Raw genomic sequence first — 25,993 nt, 5'->3', positions numbered from 1 at the left:
TGCTATATTCAAAATCATGATAAAAACGAAAGTCCTTCTTTGAGAGGGCACAGCGGAGTGTCATAGGAAGAGAACACCAGACTGCTGTTCAGGGGGGAAGTTCTAGGTTTGCTACTCACTACTGGATAACTGGAAACCTTGGTGGTGCAGTGGCTAAGTGCTATGGCTGCTAACCAATAGGCCAGCAGTTCATGTCCACCAGGAGCTACTTGGAAACTCTATGGGGCAGTTCTATGCTGTCCTATAGGGTCGCTATGAGTCCAGATTGACTCAACGGCAACGGGTTTGGTTTTTTACCAGTTTACTGGATAACTTTGGGCTGCCAAGTGACTTCAATTTTCTGTGTCTGTTTCCTCCTCTCTGAAATTAGGGTTCTGAAATTAGGGTAATACCTGCCCTGGCATAAACTGAAAAGCAACTTACAGATAAATGAAATGAACATGAATGTGCATTGAAAAAATATAAAGGTTTGTCCACATGCGAGGTGAACTTATTATCCACTGACCAAGAACACAGCACTGTTCAGATCTCACGGCTGTTTTCAGAGTTTTCATAAAAATCTATTCCCAACCCTGTGGAGTCTGAGGTCAAGTCCTCGCTTGAAGGCAGTGTGGCTCTGCCACATGGCTGTGTGGAGGGATTCCATCTGGGGGTCTACCCACACAGATTATAAAGAGGAGAAACAAGCAGAGAAGACGATCCCTGAAGGGTGATGGGAAGGAATGGAGAAGCAAGAGCAGCCCCCTGGCAAAGCTGATCTCCATGGGGGATTGTCCTAAATATTTCTCTTTGGTTTCTGTGTGGTGGTTGTTTGTTTGTTTTACATTATTACTGGAAGCAAGCATCTTGCAGACAACGGTTTCAAACTTCAGGGATTCTTGAGATGGAGCGGCGAGATTAACAAAGCAAACCATCTGCCACCTCGTGCCAAGAACATCTCTGCTCCTTTAGTAAGCTGGCCAGAACAAATATCTCCTCCCACAGCACAGAGACTCTGTAGTTTGCAAATCCTACTCGTGTATATATTTTTTTTTTTTAAAAAAAAGAAAACTTGGATTGCAACTGAATGGATTACTTACTCTCCCACCCTCTTCCCTATCCCATGATTCAGCACTTCCTCTTACCCACTGGACTCAACAAAACCCTTCATCGCAAGCCCAGCACCCTATGCTTCTTAGGTTTCCAGATTCTACAGGCAACGAGTATCACAGAAGCGAGTTCAGACATGTAGTCCCCACCTTCGCTCTCGGAAGGTGGGACAGTGCTGCCTTTACGTGAAACGGTGCCCCAGTCACCTCTCAACAAATGGCTGAAATCGGGAACATTATCTCAACCTGGCACAAGGGCTGGAACTCTCTAAATGTCTCCTACAGCGTTTGCCAAGGGCCAGTTTTTCCGCCCAGGCTTGTCTGAGGGGTTCCATGCTCCGGGAAAAATTGCTCGCCTGTCCTCACAGCCAGAGAATAGCAGAAGCTGTCCCACTTTCAGCTCCTGTGCGGGAATGTGGGCATTTGTAGCCCATTCAAACAAACCAAGGCAGCAAAGGAACACTGAAGAAGGAGTGACCTGTGCTCAAAAAACTAAAACAAACCACGTTTCTTCTGTTCCCTCAGTGCTTCGTTGAAAGTTTTGAGCAGTAACACTACTATGGGTGGGTGAGTTGGCTCATTAAAACCCCTGGTTTCCTGCGCTGGAAGCTCTCAGCCTGCAGTCCTGGGAAGCACCCCAAACACTGTAACATCAGTGCATCGTTCTCCTAAGTGCTGTTTATTGTCTAGGTCGGCGATGTTTAACATCAGGAAACAACAAACACATTCTTATTTGTGGCAGAACTTCTCCCTGCTTGTGACTTGGCCAACAATGGTACAAAAATAATAATACAGTACAATATGATTGTGCTACTTTCAGGGCTACCAGCGAGGTTGTTGGGTTAACTCTTTTCGAGCTCCTTCTAAAAATGTTCTCTTGATACGCTTTGCAGAGAACCAGCTGGACAGACAGAGCATCCCCCCAAGAGCCCTGCACAAAACCAGACCCCCTGACCTTCCCAATCATCTGCACCAGCGAAGTCCATTTTGAGATAGGCTACCTTGGTCCCCAGAGTGCAGAGCTGGTCTGTGGGACTCAGCGTGTCTGGATCCAAGTCTGGTCCCTTCTTAACCAGCCTAAAACCCCCAGCCTATTCAGGGTGACAGCACTGTCAGCACATGACCCGGTGAGAGTGGATGGGCCCTGAGAGTTTCCCTTTGCTAAAATACTGAGAGAGAAGGAGCACTGTAATGAGTATCCCAGGTTCTGCGGTTTGGTATCTGCAGCACCATCGGTAGAGCTGCCTTGGCAGCAGCAGTATCAGTAAATAGACCAAGCAGGACAGTTATATGGGTAAGCTGGTAGGCAGGAGGGCAGGTAGGTAGGTTGGTACACAATGACTTGAAATGTTAAACTGTCCAGAGAGCAAAAAAAAAAAAAAAAACCCCTTGAGAGCAAAGCCATGTATAAATCAAAGGGCCACCTCTAGGAGTCAAACCAATTCGAGACCTGTACAAAGTCCCCGTTTGATACCATAACATCTCACGTCAAAAATCCAACCCAATGCTCATCAACTGGAAATTCCTGTTCCACCTCTCAAAAGGAAGGGAAAAGAAGCACCATTCAGTCTTTGGCCTGGCTGCTGGGTTACCCACAAACTCAAACAGCAGGTTAAGAGAAGCAGAGGTGGTGCGGGGGACCACTGAAGGAGCATTATTGCTCTGGGCCACCATGGGGGTGGGCTCTGAACCACGAGAGGGAAAAGCTCCTTTGCCACACTCCAGAGCCTACAGCCCATGTTGTACATGTCACCAGATCATTGTCTTTGTGGCAGAGGGAGAAATTTCAAATACTAAGCTGTGAACCCACCCAGGACGAGTATCCACATGAGTCAATGAAATAGTCAAGCCTTTGCTATTAAGGAGGATTCAGGAAGGCCGGGTATTCCTTTCAGGAAACCGGGATGGCTCAAAATAGCATCGCTGAGTGTTATAAGATTTTAAACTAATCATCAGCAAATCTTCTCCGCTGACTTTGGCTTTAAGGGTTCTTAGCAAAAAGATTGCTAAAATGGAATGACAAGGGCCCAACGCTGGGTGTTTTGTTTTTTTTTTTTTTGGTTTGTTTGTTTGTTTCGATTTCATTAGAAGAGTTGTCCCAGCTTATCCAATTTTCTCCTTCCTCATTAAAAAGAGCGAGAGAGAAAAAAAAAAAAAAAAGAACATTACCTTCCTAGATGGTAAGAGCTAATGCTGAACTCTTTTTCTCAATAATTACAGGCTTTAAGATGTGTTTTAAATGGTAAAATGGACATGTCATGCAGTTAGCCAATAAATGCAATCCCTGATTAAAATGTGAGTTCTAAAAGTTTGAAAACTTCTACCTATTTCCCCCCAGACATTTTTAACTTGCAAGTTCTGAACATGGCTTTCTGCCCCCTACCCCATCCCTTGGTCTTCTCTCTCTCAAGAGCTAATTAATGCTACTTGTCTTTGAAATTCACCAATCCCACCTTCACAAACTTAAGTCAACAATGATATGTTCAAAAATCTTTGTTTTTCCTTTGAAACTGGAGGCGAAAAAGAAATCTCTCCTGTCAGTGGAGACAGCTGTGAAGGAACGCGGAGCCTGTACATAGATCTCCTTAAACTTTACAAAAAGCTGCTTCTCTTTATCCCACTGGTATATCTGGGAGAACGTGTAGTCACTCCCCAGGGCCAGGTAGTGATTATCTTTAAAGGAAAAGGGCTGCAGGGTCATGGCCCCCCGGGATGGCAGAGCCTGGACCTCCACAAACTGCTTATTATTCCACCTCATGACCCTGGAGTCCCCAATGAAGCGCGTGAGGGACAGGTAGAGGCTGCTCTGCATCCTGAAGCTCTTCACGGCCAGCACGTCCTCCATATTAGGGATATCGCTGTGGGGGACAAACTTCTTAGAGCTTTTATTCCACTGGAGGATGATGGGGACCTGGGAGCGGCTGGACAAGATCAGGTGAGATTTCCCGTCAATATCAACAAACTCTGCATCCGTGTCCCTGAACCACTCGTGCAGAGACTGGTACGAGTAGAATCCCTTACTGTTCCATTTGTAAACGGTCGACAGGCCAGCTTTGGAGCTGTCTGCGATGACAAAGAACTTCTCGTCGTCAATCTGAAACAGCTCGATGTCATTGGGCTTGGAAATTCGAGACACTTCTATGTCTTGGAATTTGACAAACTTGGTCCAGCTCTCGTCATACTTGTAAATGTGAGAGCCACCGAAGAGCTGGGCCACCACCACGAAGACCTGGTCATCGATGAGGATAGCCTTGCAGCCCACAATGGACTGACCTGTTCTCCAAAAGAGAGGGAGGGGATTAGTGCAGCCACAGGTAAAGAGGTAAGAGATGGTCACTGCACTGGGTCACTGTACCCCGCCCCTCCCAAATTTACATCCAACTGGAAACTTGGAATGGGACCTTATTTGGAAATAGAGTCTTTTCAGCTATTATTAGTTAAGGTCATACTGAATTCCACCACCCGTCTGTCATTTTGTCACACTGTGGTGGTGTGAATGTTGCTGTGATGCTGGAAGCTATACCACCGGTATTTCAAATAACAGCAGGTCACCTATGGTGGACACGTTTTTCAATAGAGCTTCCAGACTAAGACAGACTAGGAAGAAAGGCCTATAGATCTACTTCTGAAAATTAACCAATGAAAACCCTATAGATCACAGAATATTGTCCAAGACTTAGACTAGTGTACTATGGATGCATCATCAGGAAGGAATGACTGCTGAAGAAGGACATCATGTTTGGTAAAGCAGAGGGCTGCAAAAACCAGGGAAACCCTGAATGAGATGGACAGCCATAACAATGGGCCCAAACATACCAGTGATCATGAAAATGGTGCAGGACTAGGCGATATTTCGTTCTGTTACATACAACAGAATGAGGCCGAATAGTGTTAAACTTTATGACTCTAGACCATATGGCCTAGCATTCGAAACCCAGCCCTATGCCTTAGAAGCTTTCTGACCCTGGGCCAGTTAACCCCACTCCCAGTTCCTCATCTATATGATGAGATGGATGAGGCTACCTCAGCTGATCTCTTGGGCTGACTGTAAGGACTAGATGAGATCATTACGGTAAGTGTTTAGTGCAGCATGCTGCCCCATAGTAAATGGTCAATAATTAGTAGCTGTCATCATTGGAAAGGAGCCCTGGTGGCACACTGGTTAAGCACTCAACTGCTAATCCAAAGATTGGCAGATCGAACCCAACAGCTGCTCCTTAGGAGAAAGATGTGACAATCTGCTTCCATAAAGATTAGTCTTGGAAACTCTATGGGGAACTGACTCGATGCAATGGGTTTGAGTTTTTTTAATTATCCTTGGCGAACTGAGGCAGTTAACTTGATAACCACATGACCTTGCCCCTTTAGTGCTTGCCCACAACAGATGCTGCACCAAGACTTGCAGATGAGCAGTGATCTGAATGATTTAGCTCAAGCATCACAAAGCTAGGGCTCTGTGGGCAAAGGGGCACATGTTCAGTGGTGACTCTCCTCTCTGGGTCACCTCCTGCCATCCTCTCCCATGCTTCACCCAGACCCCCATCCCCACCCCAAGTCTTTCCCATTCCAGAAGACCAACCAGCAAGCAACAGAGCCACCCACATCTAAAAGACTATTGACCCTCATTCTAGATCATTTGATTATAAGTTAGTTCTTTCCTATTATCATCTAGGCAATTTAGACCAAAGTGAATTTGGTCTGTAAATTAAAAGGAAAATGACCCAATTTCTGTCCTTAGTATTAACTTTGAGAGCAGATTGTGGGTGATTTTTAGGGTGGTATTTATTTTTCTGTTTCAATGCTCTGCCCTTCTTACAGAAAGCCCTGGTTGCACAATGGTTAAGCACTTGGCTGTTAACCAAAAGATTGGCAGTTCGAACCTACTCAGTGGCTCCACGGGAGAAAAGACCTGGCAATCTGCTCCCATAAAGATTATAGCCTAGGAAACCCTATGGAGCAGTTCTACACCGTCACATGGGGTTGCTATGAGTCATAAATCTACTTGACGGTGCCTAACATCATGATCAACAGAAAAAAATATTGAAGTTGTCAAGATTTCATTTCACTTGGCTCCACTATCAATGTCCATTGAAGCACCAGTCAAGAAATCAAACAATGCATTGCATTGGGCAAGTCTACTGCAAAAGATCTCTTTGAAGCGTTAAAAAGCAAAGATGTCACTGTGAGGACTAAGGTGCACCTGACCCAAGCCATGGTGTTTTCAATCGCCTCATATGCATGTGGAAGTTGAGCAAGGAATAAGGAAGACCGAAGAACTGACACATCTGAATGATCGTATTGGCGAAGAATACTGAATATACCATGGACTGCCAAAAGAACAAACAAATCTGTCTTCGAAGAAGCACAGCCCGAATGCTCCTTAGAAGCAAGGATGGCGAGACTTCATCTCACATACTTTGGACATGTTTTCAGGAGGGACCGGTCCCTGGAGAAGGACACCATGCTTGGTAAAGTAAAGGATCAGTGAAAAAGACGAAGACCCTCAACAAGATGGACTGACACAGTGGCTGCAACAATGGGCTCAAACGTAGCAGTGAGTGTGAGGATGGTGCAGGACCAGGCGGTGTTTTTTTCTGTTGTACATAGGGTCGCTATGAGTCAGAAGTGACTGGATGGCACCTCACAACAACAACAGCCCTTCTTACAAGAGCCTGGTCCCTTTCCTTTATTTAAAACAAATTATTGACTTTTATCATTTCTGAGTATAAAAGCTTTAAATGTTCACTAAAGCAAATTTTGAAAATAACAATAGTCTAAGCCATTACCGCTTGCCTGGATTACTGCAATCACATCCTTTCTTATTGTTGTAAATATAAATAAGTCAGAAATACTTATAAAGCATTTACTATGACCAGGCACTGCTGTAAGCACTTTACATGTATTTACTCATTGAGTCCTTACGACAACCCTATGAGGCAGGTACTATTAACATCATCATCATCTCCATTTTAAACAGAGCAAAATTGAGGCACAGAGAGGTTAAGTAACTTGTACAAAGTCACACAGCTAGCATGTGGTGTAGCCTGGGATTCAAACACCACCTACTGGCTCCAGTCTCCACTCCGCTGCCAAAGTACCAAAAAACACAAAGAGGAAAATAAAAATCACTTGCGCTGCCATCGCTTAAATAACACTGTTAATATCTTGATACATTTCTTAATCTATGTACATATTCAAATGTATATTAAACAAACAAATTGGGGCTGATACTATACATATGCTTTGTATAACCTACTTTTTCACTTTAGCACTACGCTGTGAACATCTTCCCACGTCACTGCATCTCCTTCAACTTGATTTTTTAATACTACGCAGTATTCCATTGCATGGATGTGCCATATTTTGTTTAACTAATCCCCTATTGTTGTACGTTGTGGTTATTCTGGGTTTTTCATTATTGTAAGGAACATGTTTACTTGTAGAGGAATCTTTTTGAAAGTCATTGGGTGGTGTTCTTAAACGCAGGAATTGCCAAGATAAGTGTTCTACATGTTTGTAAGCCTTTGGGTTTAAATTACTCAATTGCTCTTCAAAAGGTGCACCAGTTTCTACCCTGTTGTTGCTGGTGTTAGGTGCTGTCAAGCAGACTTTCAACTCAAAGTGACCCCATGTGACATGTGGAACTGCCCTACAGGGTTTTCTTGGGTGTAATTTTCTTGCAGAAGCAGGTCACCAGGTCCTTCTCCCACAGAGCAAGGATTCCTTTCTTGGAGGTGTGCCCTGCCCAGGTAAACACTTTTAGCGTACAGAGTTGCCAGGAGCATCTTCTGGGTTTTTTTGTTTGTTTGTTGATGTAAAAGAGAGATTACAGGTTGGAACATATTGAGTATGCAAAAATCAAAAGACAACCAAAATAAACCAAAAACAAGAGATCAGAGAGGAGATATAGAGACGAATAGGAGAAGGAATGAGGTGAGCATCACCATGGGCTTCTCTCTCTCCCTGAAGACAATGGATAGCTGGAGCTGCCCCTCATGTGCCTCAGCCAACAGCGTTACCAAGAAGGAAGCAGGTGCCCCTCTGCAAAGAAGGAAGCAGGAGCCCCAGTCTTAGCAGGCATGTATTGAGAAAAATCCTGCCCAGTCCTTGCTAACTCCAAGATGACCTTGTGGCTAGCCAAGATGACAAATGAGGCTTGCATGATCCAGTGTGGGAAGAACAGCCCTTGTTAACCTCATTCTTGTTCAAGGCAAGAGGTTCCAGGAGCCATTCCCCTTTGCTTATCCATTTGTCATCTGCTCAGCACACACGTGTGCTCGTGCCTTCCTTCACACTAGGCTAAAGTCCCGGCTGTCAAGAGATGGCCACACTCCTTCCGCCATTGAGCAATCCACCTGCTTCTGTAACCACCCTGACTCCGCCTCCCTCAGGCCGTGACCTGCTGGTACCTGATGCCATTATGGAAATTACAGAGGGATTTTGATTGAAGCCAAAGAATTAGGGTCTGTGATAACCTACTGATAAACATGTGACAACCCAATTGATAAAGTTAACACTTACTGAGGATTTCCTCTGTGCCAGACACTGTGCTAAGTGTTATACACCCACTGTTGTTGTTGCTGGCTACCGTTCAATTGACCCCAACTCAAGGGCAAGCACATTCACAACAGAACAAAACCCTGCCCGGTCCTATGTCAGACTGGAAAATGCACAGAATTCCCATTTTACAGATGAAAGAGGCTCATGGAAATGAAATAACTTGATCAACATCACCAGTTCTACACCATCCCCATAATCAGTTGTGTGGATCAGACGTTTGTGGTCCATATGGTTTTCAGTGAATGATTTTCAGAAGTAGACTGCTAGGCCTTTCTTCCTAACCTGTCTTAGTCTAGAAGCTCCACTGAAATTTGTTCAGTATCCCAGCAACATGCAAGCCCCCACTGACAGACAGGTGCTGGCTGCCCACGAGGCACACTGGCCAGGAATCTGACCTGGGTCTCCTGCATGAAAGGCGAGAATTCTACCCCTAAACCTCAGTGTCCCCTATCACCCCTGTCAAATCCGTACAGTCACCCCAAGATGTCAATGCTATGGCGATGCCATTTTACAGATGAAGTGGGAATTCATGGAATTTCCATTTTACAGATGAAAGATCCCTCATGGAAATGAAATAACCTGACCAAGGTCACCAGCTAGAAAGAGCTGGTGCCAGGATTTTCTAAACAAGTCTCATGTCAAAGCTCATTACCTTAACTACTACACTACTGCATCTCATTTCTTGGGCTTGGCTGTGAGAAAAGGATTCAAGTGTGCTTCGTATCAGGGTGAGCTATCTTTCAGAAGAGTCAGACTTCAAGACTGAAGGGCTGAGGAGCCCACGGAGACAAGCAAGGTCTGACCCTGGCTCTGCTTTTGGCCACAACCACTCTGATCTCACCAACCCACCCACCACTTCCACTGCCTGCATCCAATCCAAGCCATCATGGCTTGCCTGGATTACTGCAATTGCCTCTTTGTTGTTATCATTGTTGTAAAAATATATATAACACAACATTTGTCAATTCGACATTTTTACCCATACAATTTAGCGACACCAATTACATCAACCATGTTGTTCAACTACCACCAATATCTGCTGCCAAACTTCCCATCACAATAAACAGAAACCCAAGGCCACAGCCTCTTGCTGGTGTTGTCTTGTTCTGTAAAGTTGATTCCATCTCTTGGTGCCCCCATGTATTACAGAGTACAACTGCACTCCATAGGGTTTCTTGGCTGTAATCTCTTACAGAAACAACATACTGTATGGCAGATCTACTGCAAAATACCTCTTTAATGTGTTAAAAAGCAAAGATGTCACTTTGAGGACTAAGGTGCACCTGACCCAAGCCATGGTATTTTCAAGCACCTCATATGCACGCGAAAGCTGGACAATGAATAAGACCCAAGAAGAATTGATGTCTTTGAGTTAGAGTGTTGGCAAAGAATACTGAATATACCATGGACCACCAAAAGAATGAACAAATCTGTCTTGGAAGAATTACAGCCAGAATGCTCCTTAGATGCAAGATGGTGAGACTTTGTCTCACATACATTGAACACATCAGGAGGGACCAGTCCCTGGAGAAGTATGTCCATGCTTGGTAAAGTAGAGGGTCAGTGAAAAGAGGAAGACCCTCAAGCAGATGGACTGACACAGTGGTTCCAACAGCGGGCTCAAACACAGCAATGATGGTGAGGATGGTGGAGGACTGAGCAGTGTTTTGTTCTGTTGTACATGTGCTCACTATGAGTTGAAAGTGACTTGATGGCACCTAACAACAACAAATCTCTTACAGAAGCAGATCTCTAGGCCTTTTGCAATAGCCTCTTATCTAGTCGCTCTACTTATGCCTTTGCTCTCTCCCTTCCACAGGCTCCTTCCTCTCAACTCAGCAACTGGACCTGCCCAGCGCTCTCTGCCAGGCCCCCGCTTCCCCCTGTGCAGCCCTGGGGACCTGGGCACTGAATCCACCAGGGCTTTGAAGAGCAGTTACAGCAAAAAGTCCATGTCCTCCTGGGACCTCCAAGGCCCTACATGATCAGCCCTTCTTACTTCTCTGGCCTCATCTCCTATACCTCTTCTTGTTTCCTGCATAATTCTCAAATAGGCCAGATGCCTTCCTGCCTCTGGGCTTTTGCACTGGCTGTTCCCTCAGCCTAGAATGTTCTTCCCCAGCTATCTGCATGGCTCGATCCCTCATTTCCCAAATACCATATTCAAATAACACCTTCTTGACGAGGCCTCTACTGGACACTCTAAAATTTCAATCCTTCCATCTCTAGCATTCCCAATCTCTCTTCCTTACCTTCTTTTTCCTCCTCAGCACATTGCTATCCAAAGCGTTGCGTATTTTATGTTTGTCTTTTTTACCATCTCTCTCTCCCACTATAATGTAAGCTGTTTGAGGGCAGAGGTTTTTATGTTTTGCTCACAGCTGTATCTCCAGCAGGTCCCTGAGTGGCACAAATGGTTTGTGGTCGCCTGCTAACCTAAAGGTTGGCAGTTTGAACTGACCCAGCAGTGCCATGGGAGAAAGGCCTGGTAATCTGCTTCCATAAAGATTACAACCAAGAAATCCCTGTGGAGCAGTTCTACTCTGTAACATGTGGGGTTCCCATGAGTCAGAATCAACTCGACAGCCACAGGTTTGTTGGTTTATTTTTTTTTTTTTTTAATATCTCCAGCACCTAGAATGTGCCTGGCTCAGAGTAAGCACTCAGGAAATCTTTGTGAATGAATGAATGACTTAATGAACTTGGGGAGGCCACCAGCTGCAGTATGTCAGAAGGGTAGATGGAGGGCATACTGCCCCCTCCTATTAAAGCGCACCGGGAGAGGTGGAGGCGGTGAGTGTGACATGACAGATCCTAGGCGCTGCCTCTGAGTTGACAGTGGAGTGGTCCCTGCCTGAGCCTCTGTGTCTTCATTTGTAAAAGTTATGAGGAGGAAGCTGCATTGAGAAGTTCTTGCTCTGTGCTTGGCACTCATCAAATCCTCACAACATCCACATGAGATATACCTACTCCCCATTTTACAGATGAGTAAACTGAGTCTTAAAGTCCCTGGGAGGTGCAGATGGTTAAGCACTTGGCTACTAACCAAAAGGTTGGCAGTTCAAAACCACCCAGCAGAGCCACGGAAAAAAGTCCTGGCGATCTGTTTTCTTAAAGATTACAGCCAAGAAAACCTGATGGAGCACAGTTCTACTCGGTAACACACGGGGTCGCCATGAGTCGGAAACAACTCAACCGCAGGAGGTTTTAAACCAAGCCTCAGGGGTTACTGATACCTCCTAGTACCTGGCAGACCCCGGAGAACAACCGCGTGCACTAGTCTCCATATCCCGCGTTCTTTGTAGCATGTATGCTTCTTCTCTCTGGAAAAGGGGGCTTCTGTCCTCTACGGATGGGCAGACAGTCCATAGCAACACCTCAGGGGGCTGCTTTGAGGACAAAAGTTTCACACTGTTCCCACCCCTACCATGGGAAGGAGGAGAGAAGGCAGAGAGGCCACCTATTTACCCTCATCTATCTTGCAAAAAAAAAAAAAAAAAACTTTTTTTTTTTTTGTCTCGCAAGTCAGGAGAAAAAGGGAAGCAAAAGCATACATGGATATAGAGTCCCTCTCTCACCTCCCTTTTTCTTCAGCGTGCATTGGGTTTAAGGCCCTGGGGCCTCAGCCTCCCCTGTCAGGGTCACCTGGGCACCTCTAGGCTGAATCTGCGTTTCGAGCCAGCGGTTGCTCCCAGGAATATGAGCTCAGCACTAGGAGACCAGATGGCCTGACAGCAAAACGTTGGCTCATCTGAAATGGCATGTTTGGAGCATCCAGATGTGTGTCTCAGAGAGCTCAGGGCAACGAGATTAGGCTCATTAGCAGCTCTTCTCCCCCTGGAGGGGCGGGCAGGGAACAGCTCTCTCTGTGCCCCCCTCCTGTCCCGTACCTGATGCGTAGCCACTTCGTGCCTGAGAGATTCCTAGGAGCCCCTCAGGCCTGATATTCTACCGTCACGTGCTGCTCGCTGCAGTGAAACGCTGCTCTGGCTCCCAACCTGGAGCGGCTGAAGGAAATCCTCTCCTGGAGGGATAATCAGGCCTTTGTGGTACTGTTTATAAAGTTAGCATCATTGTCAGATTTTACTTTGAGAAATGAGAAGCCTCTGAAAAGATTGTTTTGCCTTTATCCACTGTTTAAAAAAAGCCAAGCAGACAGTTCGTTTTTAGTAGCACTAAGATATTGGGATCCTGACAGCTCCATTCCTAGGTATATACCCCAAAGAAATGAAAGCAGAAACACCAACAGATCAGTGAACACCAGTGTTCACTGCAGCACTATTCACAGTAGCCAAAAGGTGGGAACAGCCTAAATGCCCATCGACAGATGAGTGGATAAACAAAACGTGGTACACACATACAATGGAATAATTACTCAGCCATCAAGAGAGATGAAGTCCTGATACATGCTACAACATGGACAAACCTTGAGAACATTGTGCTGAGCAAAATAAGTCAATCACAAAAGAACACATATTATATGATCCCATTTATATGAAATACCTAGGATAGGCAAGTATGTTATTGTTAGTTGCCGTTGCATCGATTCCAACTCATGGCGGCCCCATGTGTGCATAGTAGTACTGTGCTCCATAGGATTTTCAGAGCTGTGACCTTTCAGAAGCAGATCACCAGGCCTGCCTTCTTAGGCACCTCTGGGTAGGTCTGAACCACCAACCTTTTGGCAAGTAGTCGAGCACTTTGGCGTTTGCACCATCCAGAGACTCCTAGGCCAGTGCTGAGGGGCCCTGGTGGCGCAGTGGTTAAGAACTAGGGCTGCTAACCAACAGGTTGCCAGTTCGAATCCACCAGCAGCTCCTTGGAAACCCTATGGGGCAATTTAGTTATCCTGTAGGGTAACTAGGAGTCAGTATTGACTCAATGGTGATAGGTTTGGTTTGGTTTTTTGGCAGGGGGCAGGCTGAATAAAAAAAAAGGCTGAAGGGAGGGAAAAAGGGGAGTTACTGCTTAGGGGACAGTGAGCTTCTGTTAAGGGTGATGGAAAATTTTGGAAATGGATAATGATAATGGTTGAACAACATGATAAACACAACTAATGTCACTAAGGAGCCATGGTGGCATAGCAATTAAGAGCTCAGGCTGCTAATCAAAAAGTCAGCAGTTCAAGCCCACCAGCCACTCCTTGGAAACCCTATGGAGCAGCTCTACTCTGTCCTATAAGGTCGCTATGAGTCAGAATCAACTTGACAGCAACCGGCTTTGGCTTTTAATGTCACTGGATTATACATATGAAGAATGCTGAAAAGGCAAATACTTGTTACATATATACATACCACAAAGAAGAGGGGCACTGGGATCCCAGTCATCATTGAAAGGAGCCTTAGCTAAATCACATCTCAACGCCTGAATTAGGAATCTGTTTATTCTTATTTTGTATTTACTTAATAAAAGAAAACAGTGATCACCAGGAGCTGAGAAGGGGGCACCAGGAACAAGTTATAGAGCTACAAAGTCCATGAGAACATCTTCTGATGATGGAAATGTTCCATATCTTGTGCCGTCCAATACAACAGCAACTAGCCACATATGGATAGTTAAGCGTATTAAAATGTAATAAAGTTAAGAATTCAGTTCCGCAGTTGCACTACCCACTTGTCAAGTGCTCCACAGCCACACGTGACCACAGTGGCTACCATATTGGACAGCACACAATCGTACATTTCCGTCATCACAGAATGTTCTACAGGACTGCGCTATACAGAGGGTTCTGGATGGTAACACTTTAGCTTCACGGAAATCATTTCTAAAAGAAACACATTATTTTAGATCTTTGCTTCTGCTGACTTGATGGTGGACAAATGAACAAAGCAGAACAACAAGGAAACAATTAGTTATATCAAACTAACTTCACCTTAGGTTTTAAGAGATTGCTAGATGGGTATATTAGGGAAATCTAGTAGTCAGAAAATATTGGGAATTTAGAAATGCATCTGACCAGGTTTGTTATGGCAGCCTGTGGACAAGATGGATGAAAACAGGCTGAATACCTGGGCAGTGATGGGATTCCTAAACTACTCTCTGGGGGTCAGCTGGGAAGAGGTGTGCACCTGTGCTGCTCTGTGTTTCAAAGGACAGCTTGCAAGATGCTGTTAAAGGCTTGTTCACAGAATCCATGAGTGACATCAGGATGTGGGGCACACAGAGTACGTGGGATGACAGCAACGGGAATCCAGAGACATCCCAATGGGCTTGAAGACAGGGGAAAGCTAGGAAAAGGGGAGTTAATAAACAAAAACCAAAAAACCAAACCCGTTGCCGTCAAGTCAATTCCAACTCATAGCAACTCCACAGAACGGACTAGAACTGCCCCATAGGGTTTCCAAGGAGCGGCTGATGGATTCCAACTGCCGACCTTTTGGTTAGCAGCCGTAGCTCTTAAGCACTGTGTCACCAGGGCTCCAAACAGGAAGTCTAAAAAGGTTAGTGCTTAAGTTCAGGATGGAGATGCCGTAGCATTCAGCAGCACAAGCCACAAAACTGTGTGTGTGTGTAGGGGGAGGGGTACACACATGCACGGAGTCTCTGGGTGGTGCAAACAGTTAAGCACTTCTAACGAAAAGGTTAGAAGTTCAAGTCTACTCAGAGGCACCTCAGAAGAAAAGCCTGGCAATCTGCTTCCAAAAAATCAGCCACTGAAAACCCTACTGGAGCACAGTTCTGCTCTGACACACATGGGGTTGCCATACGTTGGAGTTAACTCGACAACAACTGGTTTAACTGGTGTGTGTGTATGTATTTTGCAAAATGTATGCTACACATACATATACGATACACATATACACACACACACACACACACACATGTTAACAAATTCGTTAACAATAAGCTGAAAGAAAATCAAAGGCAGCATTCAGCTGCTAAAGGGCGGATGCAGCCTTAGGTTGCTATGCTCAAGCCCACGGATTCTCGGTGTGACTTCTCACCACTTCTGTAAAGTGCTTCCAATCCGATGTAACCCATCACTCCCTTCCTTTTCAAAAGTGTCACCAAAAATAAACAGGATCCCCACTGAGAAAAAGTTGGAAAGATGAGGGTGGACTCCCCTGTGTTCCCCAACTCTAATGGCCAAGCTTTCCCGCGGTATGGCAGAGAACGTTTCTTCTCTCATGGGCTTTAGACGATGCTGCAGTTAGGTCAATAAATCTGATCAAAACCACAACATACCTGTAATATTGTCATAGCTCCGGAAATTCATCTCGATGTGGTCCCACTCCAGCACCATGCAGTTCTCCATGCTGGGCTGAGCGATGGCCACATACACATCGTTCTTGGAGCTGAACGTGTCCACCGAAACCGACTGGTAGGGCAAAGTCTGATGAACAACAAAATCTGGAAATGGGTGTTTAAAAACAAAGTGTCCGTGAAATCTCATGTGAGAATGACCATCTAGCACATTAACCTTCTATCCTTTTTATCATCAGATCTACAAAGGACAGGGGAGAGGGCAAGAGGGCAGAGGAGGAAAACCCAACATCACAGCATATTTTACTGTGGAAAATTCCGGAAGGCTTCTGGCTGATGTGAGATTATCAGACTGAAGGCACAATTTTGACTGCAGCTTCCTGTAGATAAGTAGCTTCACAAGTTGGATAAGGACCTCAGTGGTCTGAAGAAATATGATGAGACCTGGTTTTCAAACAGGCCAGACTACCATACAGCGGCATTCTCGAAGCTATCATGGAAATTACTGTCAAGAAGCAGTGTCACAGTCACATTATTTTGGTAAAGGCTGTATTTCTGTTGTTCGGAGCTGCCATCACGTTGGCTCCGGCCCGTGGTGACCCCACGCACGACAGAATAAAATGATGCATGGTCTTGCACCAGCCTCATGAACGGTTGTGGATTGGACTGTCAGGACCCACAGGGTTTTCACCGGCCGAGTTCCAGAAAGAGATCACCAGGCCTTCCTTCCTAGACTGTCTTTTCTGCAATCACTGCTGCAACCTGTTCAGCATCATAGCCACATACAAGCCTTCGCTGACGGGTGGGGGCTGCACATGAGGTGCACTGGCTGGGAATGGAGTTCGGGTCTCCTGCCTGGAAGGTGCAAATTCTGCCACTGAACCACTGCTGCCCTCATGTTGTATTTCTAGCCCTCTCAAAACAGCTCCTATAGCAAAGAAACCTGGTTAGTTTTGTTTGATGAGATACTTCTCAAGCTTCCCTGGCAATGAGACCCTTTGGCCACCACGATTATTCCCCCTAGGTCTGCATTACCCTTATTGGGAAACATTACCACTGTAGGTTTGGAACGAAAATTAAACTCCCCAAAGTACACAATGCAAATGTGGAAACAGAACCAAATCCTCTGCTACGGCCTCCAAGGTTTAAGAGCCAACGACGTGCAGAAGTCGAGCGAGCATGTTTGCTGGGTCCTGGACGGGAGGCAGTGGTGCCTAACGGCTGGGCCCCGTATCTGCAGTGTCTGCAGCTCAACAAACACATGCAGGTCTGCAGGGTTTTCACAGCAGCGTGTAAGCCCCTCCCAGTTTAGCACGTGTTCTACTCTTACAGCCAATGGGAAGGCAGCGCTCCTCGCTCCACGTCGCTCCCCTGAGCTCCATCAGACCCACGGCACTGAACCTTGGTTTACCAGTTGCCACTGAGTCAGCTCAGCCTTACGGCAGCCTGACGTGTATCCGAGCGGAACGGTGCTCCGTGGTTTTCAATGGCTGATTTGTTTGGAAGCTGATCCTCAGGTCTTTCTTCTGAGGCGCCTCTGCATGAACTCAGATCTCCAACCTTTTGTTTAGCAGCCGAGCACTTGAATCGTTTGTACCCACCCGCCAAAAAAAAAAAAAAAGTCACTTTTGAGTTGATTCCAACTCATGGTAACTCCAGGTGTTGCAGAGTAGAACTGTGCTCCACAGGGTTCTCGTGGCTGTGGCCTTTCAGGTATAGATATCCAGGCCTTTCTTCTAAGGTGCTTCTGGGTGGTTCGAACTGCCAACCTTTCGGTTAGTAGCCAAGTATTTAACCATTTGTGCCACCCAAGAACTCCTAAATCTTGGTGAAAACAAAAAAACCAAACCCACTGCCATTGAGTCAACTGATTCATGGCAACCCGGTGTGTCACAGAGTAGAACTGCTCCATAGGATTCTCCTAGCTGTAATCTTTACAAAAGTAGGTTTTCAGATCTTTCTTCTGCAGTGTCACTGGGTGGGTTTGAACCACCAAACTTTAGGTTATGATTGAGCACAAATCATCTGCACCACCCAGGGACCTGACAAATCTTGGAAGGAAGAACAACTGCCAAGGGACTGGGTGACCATGCCCTCAGAAGTAAGGAGAGTTGGTGTGTGGGGTAACTAGAGAAATCTAGTGAAGAACAAATCCAAAAAAAAAAAAAAAACCTATAAAGTTTAAGAAAAGTAAAATAATAAAGTTGAGGCTGTTACGTCTTCAGTCAGATGCTTCAATATGCACAGGTTTCTTGGCAGGCTAAGAAATGGGTAAGATGTGGGGTAACAGTGGACATCTGGCTAAGGAGAGTCATTCCTATGCGGACTTCCTGGCTTTCCCCATCTCTTCTCCCAATCCTCATCCGTCCTGCTTAAGTCCCCTCTCCCTCTGTAATGCCTCCCCTCACCGTTCAGTCCATGGGGCTCTTTCCTAGCTTGCTGAGCCATGAAACCGTGCACTGTTGTTTAAACCTTATTGTTCACTACGGCTGGACTCAGAATCAGGTTTGGGGAAATGGCAGGATTCTTAGAGCCTCAGGCCATCTGACAGAGCCAGAGACTGGAGTCCAGAAAGTGTGAGTGCCTGGTTATAGCCACACAACCTGTGTGTCATGGCTCCAGGGTCAAGGGCTTCCTGGGGCCGGGTCAGGGTCCTACATGTCTCTGAGCCTCCCCACACGGCAGCCATTCAAGAAATAACGGCTGATTTAAAAGTCTCATAAAAGATGTCAAATGAGAAAGAAAATGAAGGGGTCGTTCAGTAACGAGTAAAGGAGGGATGATAAAAATGAAAGGGGGGCAGGAAGGGGGTAAGGGCAGCTGAGCAAGCGTTGAGGTAGGAGGTGAGGAGCAGGGATGGAGAGAGCAGATGAGAAGCAGGGCAGGTAGCAGGAGAAGGAGGTTGGATCCCAGGGAGCAAGAGCTGTGTGGTGCACAGGAAGAACCACCATGTCTGGAGTTGGACCACCTGAAATCACATCCGCCTCTTGAGACTTTGGGTTGGTCGCTTCACCTGGCAAGGTCTCAGTTTAGTTATCAACAAAATGGGGGCAATGATGCTGACCTCTCAGGCTTGATGGCAGGGACAGATTAGGTAATGTTGGTGCAAATACCAATCTCAGGGCTTGGCACATAGTAGGTGTTTGATAAATGCAGAATTGAGGTCCAAGAAAGCACAGTGCTCCTCCTCTGTCCCAGCCACCACCAGACCTATCTCTTGCGGGAGTGTCCATTTTAATGGCACCTAAAATAAAATATAACAGCAGTGGTAGTTCAGTGGTAGTTCTCATCTTCCACATGGGAGAGCCGGGTTCTCCTCCCAGTCATGTTCCACATGGGAGAGCCAGGTTCTCTTCCTAGCCAGTGAACCTCATGCACAACCACCACCATCTGTCAGTGGAGGCTTGCATGTTGCTATGATGCTGGACAGGTTTCAGCAGAGCTTCCAGGCTAAGACAGACTGAGAAGCAAGGCCTGGCAATCTACTTCCAAAAATCAGCCCTACGAAAACCCTATGGATCACAAGAGTTCAATCCTGTTGCTCATGGGGTTACCATGAGTTGGGAACCAACTTGACAGCAGCTAACAACAAGATAAGATGTAGGAGCTGAGCTCTGCCTTCTTGCTGCGTGACCTTGGGCAAGTTATTTAGCCTCTCTGTGCCTTAGTTTCTTCAAGATATACCGTGAGTCATGCTCAAAACAGTATCTATGACATACTGAGTGCTCAATACATGATAACTTCTGAAGGTGCCCCTCCTCCCATTGTGCTACACCAAAAACCCAAACCTGTAGCCATGGAGCCAATTTTGAGTCATAGCAACCCTATAGAATAGAGTAGAACTGCCCCACAGGGTTTCTGAGGAGTGGCTGTGAATTCAAACTGCGACCTTTTTGGTTGGCAACTGAACTCTTAACCACCATACCACCAGGGTGCTTAATAAATGCTTGTTGGCTGGATGAGTATTGGTGGGTTGGCCTTTCCCCCCAGTCACCTCCTAAGACTGTAGGGGGAGGGGATGTTGGCTGAATGAAGGATGCATGCAGGCCCTCGGAGTAGAGGGTGGCAACCTGAGTCACTGAGAGCAAAGAGGCAACCCTGCACCCCGAAAGGAAGGAGGTGGCCAAGGGAAAGAGGGGACAGGTGGTTCGAGTGGTCAGGGTAGCCCCCAGCAGAGGGCAGAGCATCCCGGTGAAGAACTGGGCTTTGAGGTAAGACAGACTGGGCTTTGGGTTCTCATTCTGCCATTTTTACCTATGTGGCCTTGGGCAAGAAACTTGGGCCTTAGGCAAATGAGGATAATGCTCTCTCATAAGGTTACCGTAGAGACTAAATCTGAGAGTCCATTTAAGTGATTGGTACAGGGTCTTATCTATGGCAATCATCCAACAATTTTATACACACACACGACTGTAACACACTGCCTGTGTGAAGACTTAGTAAATGTCCCAACGGCTCCCTAGTTGCCATCGAATCTACCCCATTTGCGTCACAGTGGACTCCAGGTATGTCAGAGTAGAACTGTGCTCCATCGGGTTTCAATGGCTGATTTCCCTGACGTAGATCTCCAGGCCTTTCTTCCGAGGCACCTCTGGGTGGGCTTGAACTGCCAACGTTTTGATTAGCAGCTAAGAGTGTTAATTTTCTGCACCACCCAGGGACTCCACCCCTTTAGGGATCCCCACAAAAATGACAGCATGGCTCAGCCAAAGATCAAAAACAGGAAAATCTCAACCTCCATTCTTTCCTGCTGGCACTGGCAGAACCATGCAGAAGCCAGAAAGCGCTGCTGGCCGCACAAGGTTTGCTGGTTTTCTGTGTTCACGTGGAGATAAAGGGGCAGTCCTCACAGTGTGCTCCCTCTTCTAGGGATATAAAAGGACACCGAGAACGCAGCTGTGGTCTTTAATTACAGTCTAGACAGCTATAAACTCCTCGCCTGCGTCTCTGGTTGAGTTTGTCTAATCCATGTCTGTCAAAGGTTCCAAACACTCCCGTGATGCTCCTAACTCACTCGTCTCCCTGTTCCCACTAATCTCCCAACTGCGTCCTTAATTCTCAGAAACATTAGCATTCGCAGAAAAATGCAGGCTGTTGAGAAAATGCAGACCAAAAAGTGTAAAGGTTTTTTGTTGTTGTTGTTTGTTAATTAAAGGATCCCAGAATGAGAAATTGCTGCCAAAATAGAGAACATTTTACACATCTAACCTTTAAAGGTCCTAGTTGACTAAGACACTGGTTACATAGCATAGTATTTTCTATATGTTGACTATCTGGCATACTGAAAACAAAACAAGACAAAAACCAGTGAGTCAGAGTAGAACTGTGCTCCACAGGCTTTTCAATGGCAATTTTTTTCAGAAGTAGACTGCCAGGCCTTTCTTCCAAGGTACCTCTGGGTGGACTTGAACCTCCAACCTTTCGGTTAGCAGCCAGAGCCTTAACAGTTTGGACCACCCAGAGACACTCTGGCATAGCACAGACTGTTAAATTGTTTCAGTGACAAATCTGATTCTTAATACCCATACCCCGATTGTTATCGAGTTGATTCTGACTCATAGCAACCCTACAGGACAGAGTAGAACCACCCCATAGGGTGTCCAAGGAGTGGCTGGTGGATTCAAACTGCTGACCTTGTGGTTAGCAGCTGAGCTCTTACCCACTGCACCACCAGGGCTCTAATTCTTAAGAGACTCAAAAAAAAAAAAGAGAAGGAGATGAAAAAGAAGAAGAAAAGGGTGAAAGAAAATAATTGCTGCATATTGTCTGTGTGTATGAGGGGAGAGAACTGGAGGAATTTAAATATCGTCCCATACGCCCATCTTAGTTGATCTTTCACAAACAGCAAAAGCACATTCATTATGGAAAGATCTCAAAGAACACACAGATAGACGTGCCATCAATTTACTAGCCTGGAAGTATTAATGGCATTCTCTGGGGGAAAAAAATGCTGCCACTTCCATTCACATTGGATTAAGTTCATGATGTCAGTGGGACTCTTACAACTGAGGTCTTGCTCCCACTGGAGTCAACAGATTTTTACATAGCTATTTATAGCACACGCAGAAAATAAATTATACATGATGCCGCTCCTATTGGGAGAGAAACTGCACATTAATGCATCATTTCTCTTTGCATTTTCATCAGCCCTGAAATAGGGAAGCTAACAGGACAATTAGGATGCAAAATTCACTCCCTCTAAGGAATTTCATAAATTATCCACCTAACCTGGGGAATCGCCACTAGGTAAGAGGGATTTTGGAGGCGGTTATAAATAGACCTGAAGCTAAGGCTTACGGAAGGACTGTGAAAAACTTAAAGAGCTGAAACAGCCCTATGGTGGCTCTGTGGTATTAATTACACCGTTTGCCCAGGGACAGGACGAGACTGGTACCTTTCTCTCCCCTGGGAAGAACAGGGTGGGACATCTACCTGAAGAATTGACTCCTTTCTCAAAAATCTGAACAAAGATGAAAACAATGTACTTGGAAAGCACGTCCCTTCTCAAAGCTTTCATGAGGATATAATAACTGTACCAGGAACTCTCCAACTTGGCTTTCCATCTTCCATCAATGCTCACACATTCCCTCCTCTCAGGCCTTTAAATCAAGCACCAGAGAGGACGAAGCTGGATCTGAGCGGAAAAGAGAAACTCAAAAGCTCACAGTTGATTGACTCAGCTCTTACACGGCAGAGACTATGGATGTGGGGGCGGGTTACAACTTGACTGCGCCATTTTCTTCATGATGGAAGACCCGGGGAGTGTGAGCTCATTTATTCATGAGTATTAAAAGGACAGGAGACCCTGGGTTGTGCAGATGCTTAGTGGATGTGAGAGACTGCTAACCAAAAGGTTGGAGGTTCAAGTCCACCCAGAGGCACCTCAGAAGAAAGATCTGACAATCTACTTCCAAAACCTCAGCCATTGAAAACCCCATGGAGCACAGCTCTACTCTAACACATTTGGTGCCACCAGAAGTCGGAATCGACTCGATGGCAACTGGTTTGGTTTTTCAAAGAAATGAAATAGCAAAGACAAAATCATCATCTTATGCCGACTTTCTGAATTTTAGGAAGAAGCTTGTTAGTGAAGATAAATAAAGACAGAGAATGCCTTAGAGTGTGTGAGGGGCTTCAGGCCACACTATGGATTCTCGGTTTAGGACAGGTTTCAGGACCTGGCTGTCTCATTGCAAGCCACACTCTTCTTATAACAATTCTCTGAGGCCGGATAAGTTTTAAAGCCATACACTGAGCTCCAAGTTCAGAAATCATGCTTTCTTATATAAATCATTGCCATGTCATTCTTCTTAGAGCTTGGCAAAGTCTTCATACACTAATGCCAGGTGTGAACAGAACAGTGGAGAAGCTGCTAACTTCACCTTGGGATTTATGGGGCTCTCCAGAAAAACTGGGCAAGCAGCAGAGAGGAGCCCCAGCCAGATTTGGTCTAGCATTTAATACCAAATGGCCTTGAACACCACCTTTTAGTGCAAATGTCATTGGCCATAACCCCTGACTGATTGCACTGGCCCTACAATGCAATAAATAACCTCTTAGTGGCCTCAGCTGGTTAAAGGGCACATGCCAATTACACAGCTGAATAGGCCCCTGTTCAATAAGGAAAGACAAGGGCATCTCTGTGAGATTGCAGGTTAGGCCAGCGGGTGATCTACTTCTGAAAAATGAGCCATTGGGACTGTGCCACAGAGCACAGCTCTACTCTGATACCGCAGGGTCCCTGTGAGTCTGGGTCGGCTCGATGGCAACTGGTTTATCAGACAGGAACAGAACTTGTAACGTCCCTTTTTTACAAATAAAGACACCTAAAAATCATTTTTACTTTGTGTGGTTTTGTTGGTTTATGTGTTTGGAGAACAGCAGTAGGGACTGGCTGAAACGTGATATTTTGTTCTTGGAAATGTTTTTGTCTTTTGAGTTCCTGTGACTATTTTCTGAGTTCTTATTCCTGCTGCTTCTCCTGACATGCCTTGAGGCTTTGTAGATATCAACTCCGCCTAAATATTTTTATAAGTCTGGTATGTAGGTTTCACATTGTTGACTGATTCACGGCTTTAAATTTTCGCTTTAGAAGCTGTGGAAACTCCACCTAAGCCTTTCACCTTCTCCTATGCATGGTGATACTTGAAGCAGTTAGTAGATTAATTTTGCCTTATAACCTGAAGCGTGTATACACCGAAACCTTGAAACAGGCTCTGAAAAACAAAATTAAACTTTCTTTACGATTTTCCCTCAGGATAAGTTGCTTTTCTTTTGACAACTAGTTATTAATTTATACTGTCTACTTTGCCATTGTTTATAATTTACCTAGTTACTGCTTTTTACATGGAAATACGAAAGTGATTTATGGATTTAAGTCTGATCCCAGAAATACTTACTAGTTAAATTGTCAGTAAACATCAGTTTAGTGAGCCAAAATGATGGTGACAGCAGAGTAATTTGGGCCTCTCTGCTTCAGCTTCCTATGAAATCTAGACTGATTTGAGAATGTTCTTACATCAAACTTAAGAATTTGGACTTTGCCTTCAAGAAACAAAAATCCTTAGAGAAATTTGAATTTTGAAAAGGATAAAAATTAAAGCCAGTGCACTTATCCAAAACCACCTTCCCAATTGTTGAAATATTTTCCTTACCACCTCTATTCGTTTCTTTTAGACTATTTACATTTTCTCTACAATACTTTTGAGAGAAAACTTTCATACCTATTTTTCCCTACTCCCTGTTGACACTGTAAGAGAAAAACAAACAGGTTATTCTAAGTATTGGTCTTCAATGATACAGGTTCTAAATACCTGTAGTTGTGCATTCATAGTCAAAGCTGGTCACATCATTCAGCTTTTTTTCCTGATATTCTGGTGGACCAATACACAGGACATCAGAAACAGTGGAATTTGTCATCTTCAACCACAGATACAACCACTTGGCTTTGCAGTCACACTCGAATTTATTGCCTCTTAAATCTCTAAAGAGCAAAACAAAACACAAACAGACACACACAGAAAGAGAACTGTTTGAAAAAGTTTGGTAGTCATATGGAACTCCAGAATTATTAACATCTTGATTTAATTAATATCCAAAGAAAAGCAAATTTTTTTTTTTAATTTTGTATTCAAGGCATCCTAATTTCTTATACTTGCTACTGACTTTATGTCATGCACCTTGATGCCCATGGTTTTAGCTGGATGGAAAATGGAGAGTTCTCATTACTGACACATCTCCATCTCTCCAAAACCCCTTAAAAGTGTCACCACACCACACTGGAAAGTGGGTGAAGGGGGGTGACAGAAGAACAACTCGACACAGGTTCTCATAAACACTGAACATTACAGAAAGATAGTTCTCACAAACACAACTGAAACCGTAAGATCTCGTTAAACTATGTCCAGCAAAGAAGTGACAAACACTAGAAGATAAAGCAGATAGGTACGCTGTCTTGGGCAAGGGGAGGCTTCTGCCCAGACAGCCTAATTTACCATTGGCCTAATGCTACTAAGTATATCACAAAGCGGCAAAAGCCAACAGAATACCAACTATATGCTGTTTCCCAGCATGCACTACTCTGCTATAGAATTTCAGCTGCAGTAAAGGTGGGGGGAGGGGAAGGATTTAAAGCCATGATTAACTGGGACACAATGACAGCACACAGAAACTTTATTTTCATTACTTACAGTTCAATCAGAGAGTCTAAATCACTGAAGACATCCCTTGGGAGGGCTTTGATGTGGTTATTGGCCAAAGAACTAGAACAAGAGATTCAGTTATTATCTTCATGCCCTGTTGCTCTGACATTCCTTAAGTACAGCTAATGATTTAAAACAGAGTCCTAAGCCTCTTCATCACAATGTGGTTCAATTGCCAGCCTTGGCCATCAATACTGAGATAAAGAAATGGGTTTAGTCATACACAGATGACGGTATCAACGCTGGGCTTGCAATCTGCTTTTCGTTTTTTAAATAGCATTTATTAAGTTCTTTCTACACATCGGTTAGCCCTCAGATGGCTTCCCAGGTGACCTGGAAGATAAGCTAAGAAGTCCCTTTGATGGCTTACTAGACTGTCCATTGTCTACTTACCCTGTTTCCCCTTACCTATGGGACCACATTTTGACTGCTCAGATCCAA

General features: G+C 45.1%; 1 protein-coding gene across 1 annotated transcript in view; it reads right to left on the bottom strand.

The window, feature by feature from the left end:
- Positions 1–2,761: 2,761 nt before the first annotated feature.
- Positions 2,762–25,993, bottom strand: part of LGI2 (leucine rich repeat LGI family member 2) — a 39,197-nt gene continuing 15,965 nt past the window's right edge. The window contains exons 4-7 of the mRNA XM_064286319.1: positions 25,541–25,612; positions 24,665–24,834; positions 15,834–15,998; positions 2,762–4,361 (exon numbers count right to left, since the gene is read on the bottom strand). Coding sequence (XP_064142389.1) covers positions 3,544–4,361; positions 15,834–15,998; positions 24,665–24,834; positions 25,541–25,612 — 1,225 coding nt within the window. The 3' untranslated portion in view covers positions 2,762–3,543. The remainder of the gene's footprint in view (positions 4,362–15,833; positions 15,999–24,664; positions 24,835–25,540; positions 25,613–25,993) is intronic.

Source organism: Loxodonta africana, chromosome 5, assembly GCF_030014295.1.
Source record: "Loxodonta africana isolate mLoxAfr1 chromosome 5, mLoxAfr1.hap2, whole genome shotgun sequence".
Lineage (NCBI taxonomy): Eukaryota > Metazoa > Chordata > Mammalia > Proboscidea > Elephantidae > Loxodonta > Loxodonta africana.
The sequence above is the reverse complement of the archived record's forward strand: the minus strand, read 5'-3'. Positions and strand labels throughout refer to the sequence as shown.